Here is a 16114-nt window from a genome sequence, read left to right on the forward strand (position 1 = left end):
GTGGGGGCGGCCGCCGCGGGGCGTGCTGGGAGACGTAGTCTGCGGGGGCGCCATGCGCGCTCCGGCGCCTCCGCCTCCCAGCATCCCCCGCGCGCGCCTTTGCCGCAAGAGTTGCCCCATTTCGGCCTTTTTCACCCCCAAATTCCCCCAGCAGCCGCTCCCCTCCCGCCCGCTTCGGCCCGGGGAGAGCGAGCGCAGGCACCGGGGACCCGGAGTAAGAAAAAAGAGCACACACGAGCTTCACTTTTGTGGTTTGTTTTTTTTTTTTCCCCTCCCTGTTTTTTCTGAAGGCTGGTCAAGAGGTAGGACAGAAAAGATCGGGTTTTGGCCTCCAAACGTTGCAAAAGACCAGGTTTGGCAGGGTCACCTTCCACTACCCTGGTGAAATGCACTCACAGCATGACCCGGAACTTTGGGGGAATTTTATACAATTATTTAAAACCATTTGTGAAAAAGATTTGAGGCATAACTCACATCAGCGTCCTACCTTTAAATAAGGAAACATACACCGGTGGCTAACAGTTGTGCAAAATATTAATTTGCGAAGATATTTTACATACTCGGTACACGTAAATGTAGAAATCGGTTAAAAAGAACAAAACAACGATCCAGCTGGTTCGTATGAATTTGTCACATTTTAGTAACAGGATTTTTGCTGTCCCAGGGTGGAAATCCTCGCTCACGAAGGGAGCTGGGCGCCGTCCCACTGAGCGTCCCCCCCCCCTTTTCCCTGTCGGTGGGCAAAGACAACCCTGAAAAAAAAGACAAACCACGCCGAGATACAAAACCCGACGTAAACGAATAATTTATCGTCGAAAAAAAACCGGCGTGACAAAAGCGGAGAGACGGAGGCTTTGTACAAGAGGCTCTTTTAAAACAGATGGCGCGAAGGCTGAAGTCACGGTGGCTTCAGGATTCACACGCTTTTGGCTTCTTAATTCTTTTTGTCTGTTTTTGTACAAGGGTTTATAATACACGTTAAATCGTTCGGAATGCAAACTAGAACGGCACGTGGCTTCCGAGGAAAGACGAGAAAAAAATGACAAAAAAAAAAAAAAAAAGGTCGACATTGTGCAATTCGCCGCCCCCGATTGCGGCGGCAGAAAGTCCCTGCATTTGCTGTGTTTCAAAAACGTGGATCTTAAGAAACACGTAAAAGAGGAAAAAGAAGGCAAAAGTCGGCAGACATCCAGCATCTCGTTTTGTGTCATTTTTTCTTTTTTTTTTTTTTTCTTTTTTTTTTAAAACAACGCGGATGGACAATGTCATGATTAAAAACGCTTTTTTGTTTTTTTTTTGTGTGGGGTTTCTCTCGCTCTCTTAAATAAATACATCATATCTGAGGCTTGATCCGATAAATCCTGGCAGTCAACCAAGGCTCCGCGGGGCTCCCGGCGGCCCCCGGCGTTCAGAGTCCTCTCGTCCTCCTCACGGCGTTTCGAAGCCCGCCACGCGGTATCCCGTTTGGTTGGTTATCACGCTCCCGTTCTGCCCCTGCGGCGGCTGCACGCCGTAGTTGGCGCCCATCCACGCCGCCGAAGACTGCGTCTGACTGTCGGGGAGAAAAACGGTTTGTGAGGGAAATGTGTCGGTAACGAGGGAGGATGGGGGGACCCGAGCGGGGCCGTCCTGGGTCTGGACACACGTTCCTCGGCCCAAGTCTCCAAGTAACAAAGGATCGGAACGTCTTGGCTTCCCCCGGGGTGAAAAACTAGCCCAAAACAGTATCAATGTCAATCAACCGGCACAAAACGATACCAATTCAGGCTGGGGGATGGAGGGACTGAGAGCAGCCCTGTGGAGGACTCGGGGTACTGGTGGAAGAAAGGCTGGACATGAGCCAGCCATGTGCGCTCGCAGTCCAGGCCAACCGTGCCCTGGGCTGCATCCCCAGCAGCGCGGGCAGCAGGGCGAGGGAGGGGGTCCTGCCCCTCTGCACTGCTCTGGGGAGACCCCACTGCAGCGCTGCCTCCAGCTCTGGAGCCCCCAGCACAGAAAGGACATGGAGCTGTTGGAGCGGGGCCAGAGGGGGCACAGAAATGCTCCGAGGGCTGGAGCCCCTCTGCTGCGAGGCCAGGCTGGGAGAGCTGGGGTTGTTCAGCCTGGAGAAGAGAAGGCTACGGGGAGACCTTACTGCGGCCTTCCTGTGCTTAAAGGGGGACTCTAGGAAGGATGGAGGCGACCTCTTTAGCCAGGCCTGTTGTGACAGGCCAAGGGGTGATGGTTTTAAACTAAAGGAGGGGAGATTTAGACTGGATATAAGGATGAAATTTTTTACCACGAGGGTGATGAACTTCTGAAACGGGTTGCCCAGAGAGGTGGGAGATGCCCCATCCCTAGAAACATCCAAGGTCAAGCTGGACGAGGCTCTGAGCAACCCGATCTGGTTGGGGATGTCCCTGCTCACTGCAGGGGGGTTGGACTCGCTGGCCTCTAAAGGTCCCTTCCAACCCAACCCATTCCATGATTCTAAACCGCCCCCCAAGTACTCACTTAAAGCCCTGCTGATTCCACGCTTGCCCATACATCCCATAGGCAGGGACCTGCCAGCCGTTGGGCACGTACTGGCCAATCTGGGCATTGCCGTACCACTGGCCCCACTGGCCGTACGCCGGCGGGTAGCCGATCTGGTTCTGCAAGGGCAAACAGCCGGGCGTTAAACGGTGCCTGAGAAAAGCGGCCATTTTACGTCAACTCGCAAGACACCCCCCGCCTGGCGAGCCCCTCTCTGACTTATGGAGTCTGCTCGCTAAAATGACACTGAAACTCCACGCAGGCTTTCAGCCAGACACCCCTTTTGAGTTAATGGGTGTTTAATTACTAAAGCCCCCTGCTGGCATCTCAAATATCCACAGGGATCCAGGGAACGGGAGCACGGCAGCTCCATTCATGCTGCATGACCAGAGAAGCTGCGCCGTGGCTTGGATCTCCAGAACCTTCCACCACACATTTGCCCCCGAGTATTTTTATGTTTTAAAAGTATTTTTATGTGAGTAAACATTCCGAGGGAACAATTTAAAATCTCTGATTGTACTTCAGAGAAGTCACGCTCTGACGAAACAAGCCGTGCCAAGCCTCTAACTGGCATGCGCATGCAGACTTTACGGCCACGTTAGCAAAGACTAACGAGCAACGACGCCGTCTGTAGCAGAGAAGCTCTGACCTGCTGGACCGGACTGATCATGTCCGGTGTCTCCTTGCCCCAGTAGCACTTCACTACGTGTCCTTCTATAGTTGTTCCATTGACGGAAACGATGGCATGCGCGGCGCTCTCGTGAGAGTTAAACCTGTCAAAATATGAGCCGTGCCGACATAAACAACTCATGTGGGGAGTAACACCGAGAAGGAGCGCCCAGAGAGTCCCTGCTCGCTCAGCACAGGTCTGGGTTCTGCTGGGACGCCAGCCCGACCACAGAAACTCCCTCCTGTCACCCCCGCAGCAGGCGGCAATGAATTCTTCGTGCCCGTAATTCTTCCTAAGTTCATCAACACGTGAACCGCATGACAGCCTACCGTACAAAGGAGTAGCCTTTATCGGGGAAGACTCGAATTTCCATTATCTGACCGAAGGGAGAAAAGGTCTGGCGCATCAGCTGTTCTGGATCAGGAAGAAACAGAGCATCAAAATGAGGCGACCGCTGCGTTACTCAGGGAGAATCAACGCGACGGGAGTTTGAAGCCACGATACCTGTCAGTCCTGACGTTACGCCTCCGCAGTACACGGTGCAGTTGCTCGGGCTGGACTGATTGACCACATCGTCGTAAGACAGTTGTTTGGTGTTTGCTTAAAGAGATGTTACAGAGTTTTTCAGTGGCTCAGACACACGCGAGGTGGAAATTCTAATCCTGATTGGCACGAGTTGTTGAGCACAACCTATCAGGTAGGTCTGATATACTTAATTTAACATCTTTCCAACGGAAACGCTCTCTCTAACACAGCCCCGCTCTGTATCGCAACACAAAGCCCCAAAAGCGAGGGAGCAAAGTTAAAAAGCCAGAGTCATCCTGGCTAAGAGAGGAAGCACAATTCCAACCCGAGCATGCAGAAGCCAAAGGAATCCCCTTCCCATACTGCAGTTGCCGTAGCTATGGAAGCCGCTTTATTCAGGGGGTTTGACACCATTCGAGAGAGCCTTCACTTTCAGCGCCCACTTTCCCTCCTCCCACAGGCCCCAAGGCTTGCAGCTCGCCCTTCTCTCTTCCTCACAGGCATGGCGGGAGGTTTGCAAAGGCACCAATAACTGAGAACCTACATTCGTATGTACTCTTTGGAGCTGGAGGTTTTCTCGTTGCCCAGTTTGTTCTGATTTGCCTTCCACCGAGCCACTGACCACCCATCTGCTGAATCGCATTCTCTGCGTCCTGCCCACGAGAGAGGGAGAGAAGAAAAACCCACCGTCAGCCCCTCTTCCTTTTGCCATAGAGCCAAACGAGCGGCATCACCACGCACACACCCTGCCCGACCACTGCAATGTGCCAAAAGGAATCCCGGCTTCAAAAGAAGCGGTTTTAGGTGGGATGAAGGACACTGCCAGGCCTCACTGAGCGCATCTAAGACCCCTCGACGTACAACAGATGTGTTGTCACTCTCTGTCATTTCCGTACGTCGCCCGTTTGGATGTCGCTCACCACGTGCTTCAGAAATGCTACAGCAATAGTAGAGCGTCCAGCAAGCGGAGAGAAAAGCTTCCCCCTCAACAGGCAGGGAAACCAAAGCCAGAGAGGGATTGGGACCGATGGTGCTCCTCCATAGCGGCCACTGAAAATCATCGTCCGCTTTTCAGGGGTGCTCAAGACCATGCAGCAGCTTACCCATTTATTGAAGAAGGAAACGAAGCCGTATCCTTTAGATTTCCCTGTCGCCATGTCCTTAACCACACGCGCGTCTCTAAAAAGCAGAAACAAGAGCCAGTTTAGTGCCTTCCAAAGGCGACCTTACTAAAACGACAACTTGAGTCACACGTACAGCTTATTTTCATGTTTCACCTTTACTAACGTCAACTGTTTATTGCACCAGCAACACAGTCAAAGCAAAAGGCTTCTTTTCTAAACAGAACTTTACTAATGCTTTGCCAGGTAGTAGCAAAATTAAACTTAATTGTGTAAACATGCAAATCAATAGCTTCTCTAACAAACGTATGTACTTTACGACAGTTGGCTCCCGCTTCAAAATGCTTTTACAGACTGTTAAGACACAAAGCATGGTCAAAGCAGCTATTCAAAAGAATCACTTATGGCACATAGCTGACTAACATTAGCTGAATGGCTCTCTTTAACCATGCAATTTTTAAACTCGCTATTTGCCAACACATTCTACCTACTCATTCAAAATATTAAATAGAAAAAATGAAAAAAAAAAGATAGGAATTAAAAGGCATACGTCGCCTGTTAACTGAATTCTTTAATTTTCTCAGGTCAATTCGTTACCCCCTTTTTGGACTGTGGGCAGCTGTAAATTTTGAGAGATTGACATTTTCAGAAATTATTGAAGAAAATAAAACACCGCAACATTCACGTCTTAAACTACATATTACACATCATTTAAACTGCATTTGTACAACAGCAATCATACAGGACTGATTGGAAACTACGAGATATTAAAAAAAAAGCAAAAAAAATTTATAAAAGTAAATAAGAAAACTACAACGTTTGTCCACTGTGAACTGTAGCTTGTAGTTAGCCATGGCAATTCTGTCCATTCTTCAGAGACACTCTGCAAAATAACCAGAGCCCTATTATTTGAGATTGAGTTAAAAAGAGAACCCAGCTACAAGAGCTAAACCCCACTTGTGGTACGCCATTCTACAGCGTTTCTCAGGCAATTTGCGTACAAGTTAGCCGAGGGTCGAGATGCTCTCGCGTACAGGCCACCCTCTCCTCCCCTCCTTTGCCCCCACACATACAGGCATCAAAAGAACAGAAATAACAACATAAAACCAGTCAGAAAGTCATGCAATGTAACTTACGGCTGTATAAAATAAGAGGGTTCAGTGAAACTAGCGTTAACATGTGCACAACATTTAGCATTCCAAGACTGGCGAGGGAAGTCACAATGAAGAAAAGGTTCGTTACACCAGGTTTGGATTTTTTAAGCCTTACAGTAACTGCAGATGCTGCGTCAGGAGCCTAATTCTGGCACGTCTTAGCCCACAGTGCTGACACCACTGCCGAAGGCCCGAGGAAAATACCTCTCCCAAAGCTACAGCAGGAATGATACTTCTTTCCTCTTTGTGAGACCACCCCACCCCTTCCCCCTTTTTTCTGTCCCCCATTCCTGGGTTAGGTCAGAATTTGGGTCCTATGTTACAAATTGCCTGAGAAGAGCCACTTTGGTAAGCTTAGATCGATTTGCTCTAAAAAGCCTATGGAGGGAAGGGGGGAAAAACTCATCTCTACTTACCCTCAACTGAAAACTTTGAAAATAAAGACTTGAGAACAAGTGAAAACATGCGTACAGCAAGCATAAAAGGAAACCACAATGAAAGTGTGCTTTTACAGTGATTAAAAAACCCAGATGCAAAGAATTACCAAAATTTCTTATGCGCTAATCATGCAGTAGTTCAACCTTGGTGTCATTAAAAAAACAAAACAAAACTCAGTTTAGCACCAACGAAGACAATGTTAAAAAAAAAAAAAAGAAAATAAAATCAGGAAATATTCCATTAGCACCATATTTCCAGAAACGAGTCACTGATGAGGAACAGGTAAAGTCAAGTAACTTCATTTCACTTGAGAGACAGTAGCAATATTTTTCCACGTTAAATTTAAACAAGTAGAAAATTTAGGTCCCTTTGGTTTTATTTAACCTTTTGGTTTTGGAACAAGAGTTCATCGGAGTCATTACAGGGACAAATCTTAATCTACCACTTTTGTAGGAGGAAAAGAACCGAGTTTCAATTCAGACAGTCAGCTGGAGCCAGGGCAAACCGCGAGTTTTCCACGTGTTAGCTCTACAGCTGTGCGCCGCGTGCCCCAAAAGCAAGAGCATCGCTCCCCCTACCCCGCCACCATCAGCACGCAGCAACAGCTCTGCGTCCAGAAAGCTCTCCTAGGAAAGATGGGACAGTGGGCACGGCCCCAGAAATACGGACCGCTGTTGTTTTATACTCCCCCAGCTGACGTTCGGAGATTACTTTTTGCTCAGGCTCAGGAGGGGTTTCACTTTTTTGGGAGGGTTGTTTGTTAAAGGTGACCGCCCATTGAACTGTCACCTCAGAAACCCAGCGCTGCCTCAGTGAGGGGAAACTCTCTCGCAGCGCCGTTGCAGTCCCACCAACACAGCCGGCTATTACTGCCTCCCTTTCGCACTCATTCCAGCAGTTCAGATCTACTTTAGAGTCCCTTGTCCCTTCCATCCAGACCACATTTGGCCAGAGGATAAACTGACTCTCCTTAGGAGTCCGACCCTCTGCATCTCCTAGATATGCAGTCAAGCGTTATAGTTGTCTGAAGCAAGTCACATTCAGATCACATGTGGTTTGTCTGTTTGTTTTTTTAAACTTATCAGAAGAGGAAATCAAGCTGGCATTAAAAGAGTAATACACTGGACTCTGAGGGGGAAAAAACCAAAAAAAACAAAAAACAAACTTACTTCAATTAAATGCTTCACTACACAACACTCCAAAGCACTCTACGTTCTCTTACATCACCATCAAGAAACTTCAATGTCCAGTACAGACAACACTACAAGGAAAATTAATGGTTTACATTCGGAGGATAGAATGAACGAACCGCTCCTTACTCGCCTACACCCTGAATACCACAAACTGGCAGGTGGAGACCTGCGAGCACCGTTCCCCGTTTGTAACACGTTGGCTCGTGACACCATCGCTCTGCACCGCTGGGATGAGCGCAACTCCTTGACCCGAGACGCCCTGTGGTTTTGGCCGAGCCCTTCGGGTCAAGGGCTTACGCTGACCCAGCGCCAAAGGCTTCGAGGCCACTCTAGCTGCAGCCTCCAGGTGCCCCAATGAGCCTTTTGCTAAAAAAGCTTCATTTTGTGGGAAATGGGAATTTAACTGCAAAAAAGAAAAAAAACAAACCAAAACAAAAATAAGACCATTGGCTACTGGTGGCTGGCACACCACGGCTAAAAAAAAAGAAAAATCCAAAGCCTCAGAAGACATGAGCGTGCAAACGGACTCGGTCACAAACTGTACAGCGTGATGGCGATCTGATCGCTGAGAGGGCCAGTGAAATGCAAACCCCAGCGTTGCTTTGCCAAACGAGGCAAGGAGTGTAAAACCAAAGCAAGTTGGATGCAACTTTTTCTAGGAAAGCAGAACAAACGACTATAAAGGAATCGGGTTACACATCCCTGCTTAATGCCCGGCCGTTCAGACTCAAGTCGCTGTACCAACAGATGACTGGATATTCCTGCACTGTGACAACTCTAATTTTTTACTTACTGAAACAAAAGGCTGCCTCCATTTAGGAGAGATAACTTTTACTTTATTTGCCCTAGGAAATACTTACGATATTCTTCCAAACGGCGCAAAAGCTGCTTTTATATCTTCAGTTGTAATTTCTGGACTGAGGTCTCCGACAAAGACATGGAAATGGTCTTTTTGGGAAAAAAGAGAAAAAAGGATCTCAACGTTTGAAGGCAACCCCCGAACGCGCGTGCGCACACACACAGGGCATAGCAACCTCGCACAGCACGGCTTTCCAGCTGTTACTAAAAGCTACGTGAAGACTAAAGTTTGCTATGAAACAGAATTTCCTGCTCTTCGTAATACATCCTTTCCTCGGCAGCGCTACAGAGATCTTAAGGGTACTACAATGACATATGGCATTTACGGTTGGTATTTTACAAACTGCTTTGAAGACCTGTCAGCATTTACTGTATGAACTCTTAAAACCGTTGACTTAATGTGCCAAGACTACAGGAGAATCCTTCTCTCCATGTGCTAGCGTTACAGCTTCGACAGGGCAGGAGATCACCACCTATTCAGTGTCTGATCCACTGCAACATCTAGCAGATTCAAGAAACGCAGGATAACACTCATTCTAGAGCAGGATGTATTTGGAACCTAGCCATGACATCTGGTTTAACACCATCGGTGGCGAAGAACAAATCAAAATAATACCCTGCATTGTAACAGTTGGCTGTTAAAGCATTTGAGTTCTCAAATGCCAACAGCTTTGGTTGCCCAGCCAGATCACCACATGAATTCACGTGAATTCAAAGTGTGTGAACCCATGTGCAAGTGTACTAAGACTGAAGGCAAGAGAATGGAAAGAGTGATCCCTTCAACTTAAACCAGAGCCATAAAAACACTCACCAAAGAGAAACAGAAGTCCTGTATCTAAGAAATTTTCCACCATAGTCAACCAAGATGCCGTGTACCATCCTAGCGATACGCGGACTTATCTGAACCACAGCAGGTACGAAACTCTCGAGTCCACTCGGACGCTGAGGTAGTTTAGCCCCACTGGCCTACAGAAATTTGAAGCCTGTCGAGAACAGCAGCAATCTGTAGCCTTGCCACGACCGGGAATGATGGAGGCCAGACTTGGAAACAGTCTGGATTCTCCCAAGGGATCTGTCTGAAGCAGCACATACTGCCACCTCACAGGGAGCCAACTACTCTGCCTCCAGAGCAGGGGACAACGGGGTTCTGGATTTTTTTTTTATAACTGCATTCAGGACAAAACGCTGGATATTAGCGCCAGACCTAAAAAGTGGACACTAGATCGCTTTCTAATGCTACGGGGAAATGAAAGGGAAGTCTTTCCATAATAAATAAATTCAATAAAACAAAACCCCATACATAGCTTCAGGTGGTTAGTGAACGCCCTTGAGAGATTTCATTTTATGTTTAAGAAGATACAATTACCTTGTGAACGCTGTGTGTTGACAACGGTACTACCTGATGACAAAGATTAGATTTGTTCTTAAATTTATTAACACAAACACATTGAATAATATCTTAGGAAAATGATCAAAACATTACTGCATATAATTGCTTACTGTTTATCTTTAAAAACTACTTGTACAAATCAACCACGTACTCAAAGCGTAAGGGACACTTACTGCTGGTATCTTTCTTCTGGCTGCTGGGGGTCGTCGCCCAGTTCACTTTGACCTCCTGCAAACATTAGTTGCTCACGTTAGATCAAGCAAATCCCAACTAAGCTCAGATACCTCCAGCATTTAATGCTGAGATAGAGAGGCACAAGACGTGGAAGTCTGGGGTGAAAGCTCAAGTTTAAGGCATATTTCTCAGGAGAGAGTTCATTCTGAACTGTGTTGCCCTGGTTAAGGGCAAAGACGGCAAACAGACCTGGTCTGGGAGTTTGGTTTGGTGGGCTTTTTTTGCAGGTGTGGGGAGAGGGAGACCTTATCCCGGTAAGGTCAGAGGAGTTAAAATACTCCTTAGGCCCACCCTCTCTGAGCCCTCCCCAGTTCTACAGCCCCACCTCCCTCTATGTTCTTCCTACAACAACCAAAACAGCTCTTCTGGTTAGTTGTGTCACGTTAAGCCCTCCGTCCACACCGAGCATCTAACATTTGCAGTGTATCCACTGTCTCAAGTGATATTTCACCCACAGATATTTCACCCGCACCATCTGAGACAGCCTGTTTTTCAACTCCAACTCACCCTGTAGACCTGACAGCTTACCTTACCCATTATCTTCCGCCCATTCATAGCAGCCAGTGCTGCAGCTGCATGCCGGTGCTCATAGAACTCCACAAAACAGTACGGATCGTTTCCAGCTGTCTGAGAAAAGAAGCAAACACAGGATTACCAATAAGCTCTTCAACCTGTACCCTCATTATTATACTCAGCTCTATTCGTTACATCTAAACATCTCAAAATGGATAGGCTTTTTTACTCTACACTGAGACCACAGTCAATGCCCTAACAATGCTCCAGGAAGTTTCAGTTCCACTTCAGAAAGGTAGAAGTATGGCAAGGAAGAACCTCTCTCATCTACAACACCCACACATGTTAACCTGTTCACTCCCGCTCGCAATATCCACCCATCCTTAAATTTAATGTCAGACATAAGGCAGAAATGAGGCCAAAACTACACAAAGGTGATCTCCAGCCTTATGACGTCTCTTTAACGTGGTCATGCCGTATTTCCAGTGGAATTCTGAAATATGCAAGTACAGCCCAAAGCCGTTAGCTACAAGAAACGTGATGATCATTAGGTGAAGGCTCTTACATCCATTATCATTTTGCAGTTTTTGCATGGTCCGATCTGGCTGAACAGCTGGAGGATTAGAGCTTCGGTCACATCTCTTGACAGGTTCCCCACATACCTACAGGATCAAACAAAAGTCAGAAAGCCATCCTGACATTCCAGTCTGTTCATCAGTAACTGAGCAAGCGTGGCCCAAAGGTGTTCCCCCAACACCCAACCTGCCAGGTGAGGCCGTTGAAACAAAACGTGCGGCAGGGCTACAACCTGACTTGCGGAGCAACGGGGCAGAAATTGTTCGGTGACAGCGGGCAGTGACAGCGCTGGTCCACAGTCCCACCAAAGGTCTGTGTTTCTAAAATCTCACCCTGGTTCAAAGCCGAACAGAAAGCCAGATACGGACAACTCAACTGATCCATACCAAGTGGATTTCCATGCAAAGAAACGGCAGTTGTGATAACTATACGAGTCATCGTTCACCAAGCACCACTTCCCTAGCTGCCCTAGGAGCTCAATCTGGTGTTTAGCAAGCACATTACACAATGTTTAGTAAGTTCCTTTTAAAAAAGGACTCATCGTCTGAAAGCATTAGATCTGCCTCAAACAACCAGGGGCAAATGTGCTCAAGTGTGGGCGTTCCCCCATCCTCCTCCACCAGAAAGAATCAGCCTCTTCCAGTACAAACAGAACCCAAAGCCCTGCTCCAGTCTGGGATTTTGGCGTTCTCAGCGTCGAAGGCTGTTCTTGATCCACAGGTGAGTTTTGCTGTTGTTGTTGTCGAGCCCAAGTCAGGAGATTTTTAAAAAAAGCACACAGAGAAACCTCAGCTCCAAAGGTGTGGCAGCACCTTTCCGCAAAGGAACGTTATGTGGTGAACCGCGGCCTCTGCAACAAGAACCGCAGCCAAATCGCGCTGCTGAAACCACGTCAATAAATCAGCAATCCTCCCCACCTCGGTGCAAGAGTTGCAAAGATGTTGTAAGAAAACAAGGCAGCAAAACCACTGACTTCTTGCGCTCCTTCTGTTGACACAAGGCTGCGAACAGCCTTCCTGAAGAGATGGATGCGCTCCAATATTTGCTCTAGTGGGAGAGAATAAGGGAACAAGACACATGGCCTCTGTTTTCCTGTCAGAAATGACCCAGCAAGCCATGTATTAATACTATTAACAACAACTATTTTAGGTAGGACTCAGAATTGTACTCCTTTTTAAAATCAACATGTGCTTCGCCAGGACCAGATTGTCACAGGCATCCTCTTGCTCAACAAAGCGAGTAATTCCTGCACTTCTGATGCTATTTCCTTAAACAGAGGAGGATTTAGCACATTTCCATTCAGGCAATTAACTCTGTGCTCAATAACACCAGGACATTCTACCCCACATCAAGTTCCACTGAGTCGTAACTAGCGAGACTTCTTTGTCTCTCCCCTTTCATTTTTTTTAAAATATTATCGCCACTTGGATAATGAATAAGCCAAGGCACTAAAGCGATGAGGTTCTCACGTCACCTTCTAGGTCTAAGTTTGTTAACGGTTTATTTGTAACTGAAAGTTTCCTAGACACGGCGTCCACACCCTGACCTTTGCACTCGCACTGGATTTTCACCCTGATAATCCGACAGGCACTTCCTGAAGCACTCCCTACCTTAACACTGGATTTAGGTGGAAAAATCCCGATTTAGGAAAGCAACCTCCAACAACCCCATGAATCTCTGCAAGGTCAGACCTTTCAAAATGCATCCTCAAAGGATCAATTGCAGCAACACATATGTGCACATACACAGGGAGAGGGGGTACATGTAACTGTGCACGAGGTGTTGACCTACCTGCTTCCACACAGAGGTAAAAACAAACCTCGGCTCCTCGTGCAGAGACACGGTCAAGACATCCCTGAATGGCCACACAGGCAGTAATAACATGCAGAACAAGCACGTTCTACAAAACGCTAAAAAAGGAAGGGGGAATTGTAAAGCACATCGGTTGCTCAGAAAAACAGCTGAACGTTGGAGAAATTCAGCAGCGTTTTTCTCATGTTATTTGTCAGCGTAACCTCATCATAGCTGCATACATCTGCTGCCTGCTCTCTGCAGCCAGCCAGTCTGGAGAGGTTCCTCCACTCTGCTAGCTGACAAACTACAACAGAGTCCTGCAATACTATCAACAGGGCCAAGACTGATGGGAAAAACACAACGCTGTAACCCCCCCAAGCAACAATCCCAGTGTTATTTTCTCTGCTGTACTCTCCAGTGCTACACTCGAGCTGTTTGACCATCCTAACCTCTCCACAGCGTTTTGCTGCAGCTCTGTTTCCGTGTAGCTGGCACACGGGCAGGGTCCAGCACTCCTGGACCTCGTCCTGGCCCACTTATACAAGAAATAACCGAGTGCCGAGGTGACCCTGCCAGGTAGGGCCAGCTCAGGTGGGAGATCTCCCCTGCGTGACAGCTCTGTCTCCTCCTGCACCTTTCCCATCCCTCTCTTTCCTGCTAACTGGATTCTCCTTAATGAGTCGGTTGATGTTTCTTTGTGGATGAAGGACTATAATATACAAGGCAAACTCTGCAGACAACTCCATTTATTCACTGCATGTTCATCAGCATATGGCTTCTTGAAAAATAACACCAAACTATTGAGTGTTAGCCCTTCTGCATCTTTTTAGACGCACAAAATAAATCAGAAGTACACATATTCCAAAAGCATCTATGTACTTAAATGAAAAATACAAATAAGAGGTCTTTGTAAAGTTTGAAACCACTGTCTGCTCTTCAAATTTATAATGTCTGCTGTTGAAGAGTGGCTTTCAAGGAAGGTCACTGGCCACGTGAAAATGAGCTACCTATCCAGGAAATAATTTACATAAGTAATACAGCTCCTAATGTGCTTCGAAACACCGAGGCTCTAACACACCCCCTTCAAAGAAAGAGGTTACATGGAAATGGCAAACACAATAAGTTACTTCCAACAACGTCTGGAATATGTTCCAGAAAAACAACTTAAATGTGTGAAGGGAACTAAAGAAAAAGGCACACAGGTTGCAGACCACTTTGGTGGCCCCTCATAATGCAGCAAGGCAACGCACCTGAGGGGAGCCCCGTAACCCACATCTGGATGGGGTTTCTGTAGCACTGCCTACAGAAAATCTCGCGCAAGCAAATATTTAACACACGCTTCAGACCCAAGCTGGAAAGAGATTACTTTTAGCTGCTCTTTCTTCCTTCAAGCTGCTCATTCTAAACCCAATCTGTGAAATTCAGCTCGTGACAATCCTCCGCATCATTTGAGAAAGTCACTCAGAGGGAGAGATTCAGAGAAATACCGTTAACTGTAGGTGCTCAATAGTCGGTTCTGCAGGTCAGAAACTCAGCCATGTTTGTGCAATGAACTGCACACGTGCTCAAGGACAGGTAATTTATTCCCTCAAGCACACCCCGTGTGCTGTCGAGACCACGAAACTCCAGACAAGGATTTCATTGGGGCAGGGAGGGGGGTAACATTTTTCTAAGTAAACACGTAAACATGCCAACAGGTCTGACCCGTGTTTGCAGATGCCAAGAATAGTTCCAAAAATGCACGCTCTGGGAAGACAACAGGATCGTATACACAGGGAGGCAGACAGAATGTTTACTGCTCGGGAAAGCCTGGACCAGAGGATCTGGCATAAGTCACGTAAGAGTTTTGTTTTCCTGCAGTCACTCAGCCAAGTCATATATCAACCCTTGGGGTAGGTGCAGCCACCCTCCAAGGGCAAAACTTTCCCCTCGCCTTGGGAAGACTCCCTCCCTGTCCTGTCCTTCTTCCCCTCCTGAACTGAAACAGAGATCAAAACTTAGGCAGAGGTGGAAAAGAAAGACTGGAGCCTGTCATTTCCCTGATCCAAAGGAGAGAAAACACTCCAGATAACGCCTGCCAGAGAAAAGGACAAGAGGGGCACAGAAGCTCTCCCGTGCCTTTTAAACACAGCCAGCTCTAGTTGCCACAGCCGACCCAAAGTCCAAAAGCCTCTTGACAGCTGCCTAACGCCGCCGGAGAGGTTGCTTGTAATTAAGGAACCCCATTTATGATTTTAAGAAGGCGAGGAGCTGCCCTACAGCTACCATTAGTTCTTCGGGAAATAACAGGCTGGCGGCGTGCTTTGAACACTTGGACGAGCGCCGATTTCACGGGCGCCCCCCATTTATTTCCATCGAGATGTTGAACATCGTAACGGGGCTCCGGCTTTTAGGCCAGGGTAACCCCAACCCTCCCGCCCCCGGCGAGCTGAGGGTGCTAACTCAACCCAGAGATGGTAAAGTTCAGCCAGATGCTCACCACAACGTACATGGAGCGAGTGCCGGGGGGGTGGGGGGGATCGGGGGGTGTACATCTCCCCAGCCCCCCTCCCTCCAGATGCGGAGGGGCGCGGCAGAAAGCCCCGGGCTGGGGAGGAGAGGAAAACCCGTGAACTCCACTGCAAACAACGCAAAGGGCGGGAATAGCGGGGACCGGGCGGAAGGGATGGCGCCGGCCCAGTCTTCCCACGGCTCCACCGGCCCGCCGTGAGGGGAGCCGGGGGCCCTGTGGCGGGCTGGGGCCGCCACCCGCCCCCGGCACTGGGGCGGCTGAAGGGCCGGGAGAGCCGCCACTGCCCTTCGCGGAGCCCCGATCGCACCGCCCAGACCTGAGGGAACCCCGTGCGTGAGGGGATCCCGGGCTGCCCCTCCCCGCGGAGCCGGGAACAATAGGCGGTCTCGCCCCCTCCTCACTCACAGGGTCTTGGGCGTTTCATCCTCCATGGCGCCGCCGACCGCCGCCGCCGGCCCCGCCCGCCCCGGCTCTTCGCGCCGAGCCGGCCCCGTCAGCCCTGAGCAGCCCGAGAGCCGCCGGCCCCGCCGAGCCCGAGCGGCGGACAATAACCCCAATGGTCCTCGCAAGATGGCGGGTGGCAGGCGAAGGGGCCCGGCCGGCCGAGAGGGGGCGGTAACAC

General features: G+C 48.6%; 1 protein-coding gene across 5 annotated transcripts; it reads right to left on the reverse strand.

Annotated features, from left to right (window-relative positions):
* Positions 1-470: 470 nt before the first annotated feature.
* Positions 471-16104, reverse strand: TIA1 (TIA1 cytotoxic granule associated RNA binding protein). Of its 5 annotated transcripts, XM_064472652.1 has the most exons (13): positions 15898-16099; positions 11176-11272; positions 10626-10724; positions 10037-10091; positions 9840-9872; positions 8476-8563; positions 4813-4888; positions 4254-4362; positions 3689-3784; positions 3514-3598; positions 3164-3287; positions 2494-2633; positions 471-1552 (listed from the first exon to the last, which is right to left on the reverse strand). In XM_064472652.1, exons 1-13 carry the CDS (start codon positions 15921-15923, stop codon positions 1429-1431), a joined length of 1152 nt encoding a protein of 383 aa, XP_064328722.1. In that variant the 5' UTR covers positions 15924-16099; the 3' UTR covers positions 471-1428. The 5 variants fall into 5 exon arrangements, with proteins under 5 accessions (XP_064328722.1, XP_064328724.1, XP_064328726.1 ...); XM_064472654.1 differs by lacking the exon at positions 9840-9872; XM_064472656.1 differs by lacking the exons at positions 8476-8563; positions 9840-9872; positions 10037-10091; ... (1 more) ...; positions 11176-11272; positions 15898-16099 and adding an exon at positions 7592-7644.
* Between the last annotated feature and the right edge of the window lie 10 nt (positions 16105-16114).

This window comes from Phalacrocorax carbo, chromosome 24, assembly GCF_963921805.1.
Source record: "Phalacrocorax carbo chromosome 24, bPhaCar2.1, whole genome shotgun sequence".
Lineage (NCBI taxonomy): Eukaryota > Metazoa > Chordata > Aves > Suliformes > Phalacrocoracidae > Phalacrocorax > Phalacrocorax carbo.

Excerpts from the sequence above, each read along its gene's own strand:
- TIA1 (XM_064472652.1), bottom strand. The coding sequence starts at position 15,923 with ATGGAGGATGAAACGCCCAAGACCCT. Across the intron at positions 11,273-15,897 it reads GATGAAACGCCCAAGACCCT|GTATGTGGGGAACCTGTCAA; the intron begins GTGAGTGAGGAG and ends TTGATCCTGTAG. Across the intron at positions 10,092-10,625 it reads GGCGGAAGATAATGGGTAAG|GAGGTCAAAGTGAACTGGGC; the intron begins GTAAGCTGTCAG and ends TAATGTTTGCAG.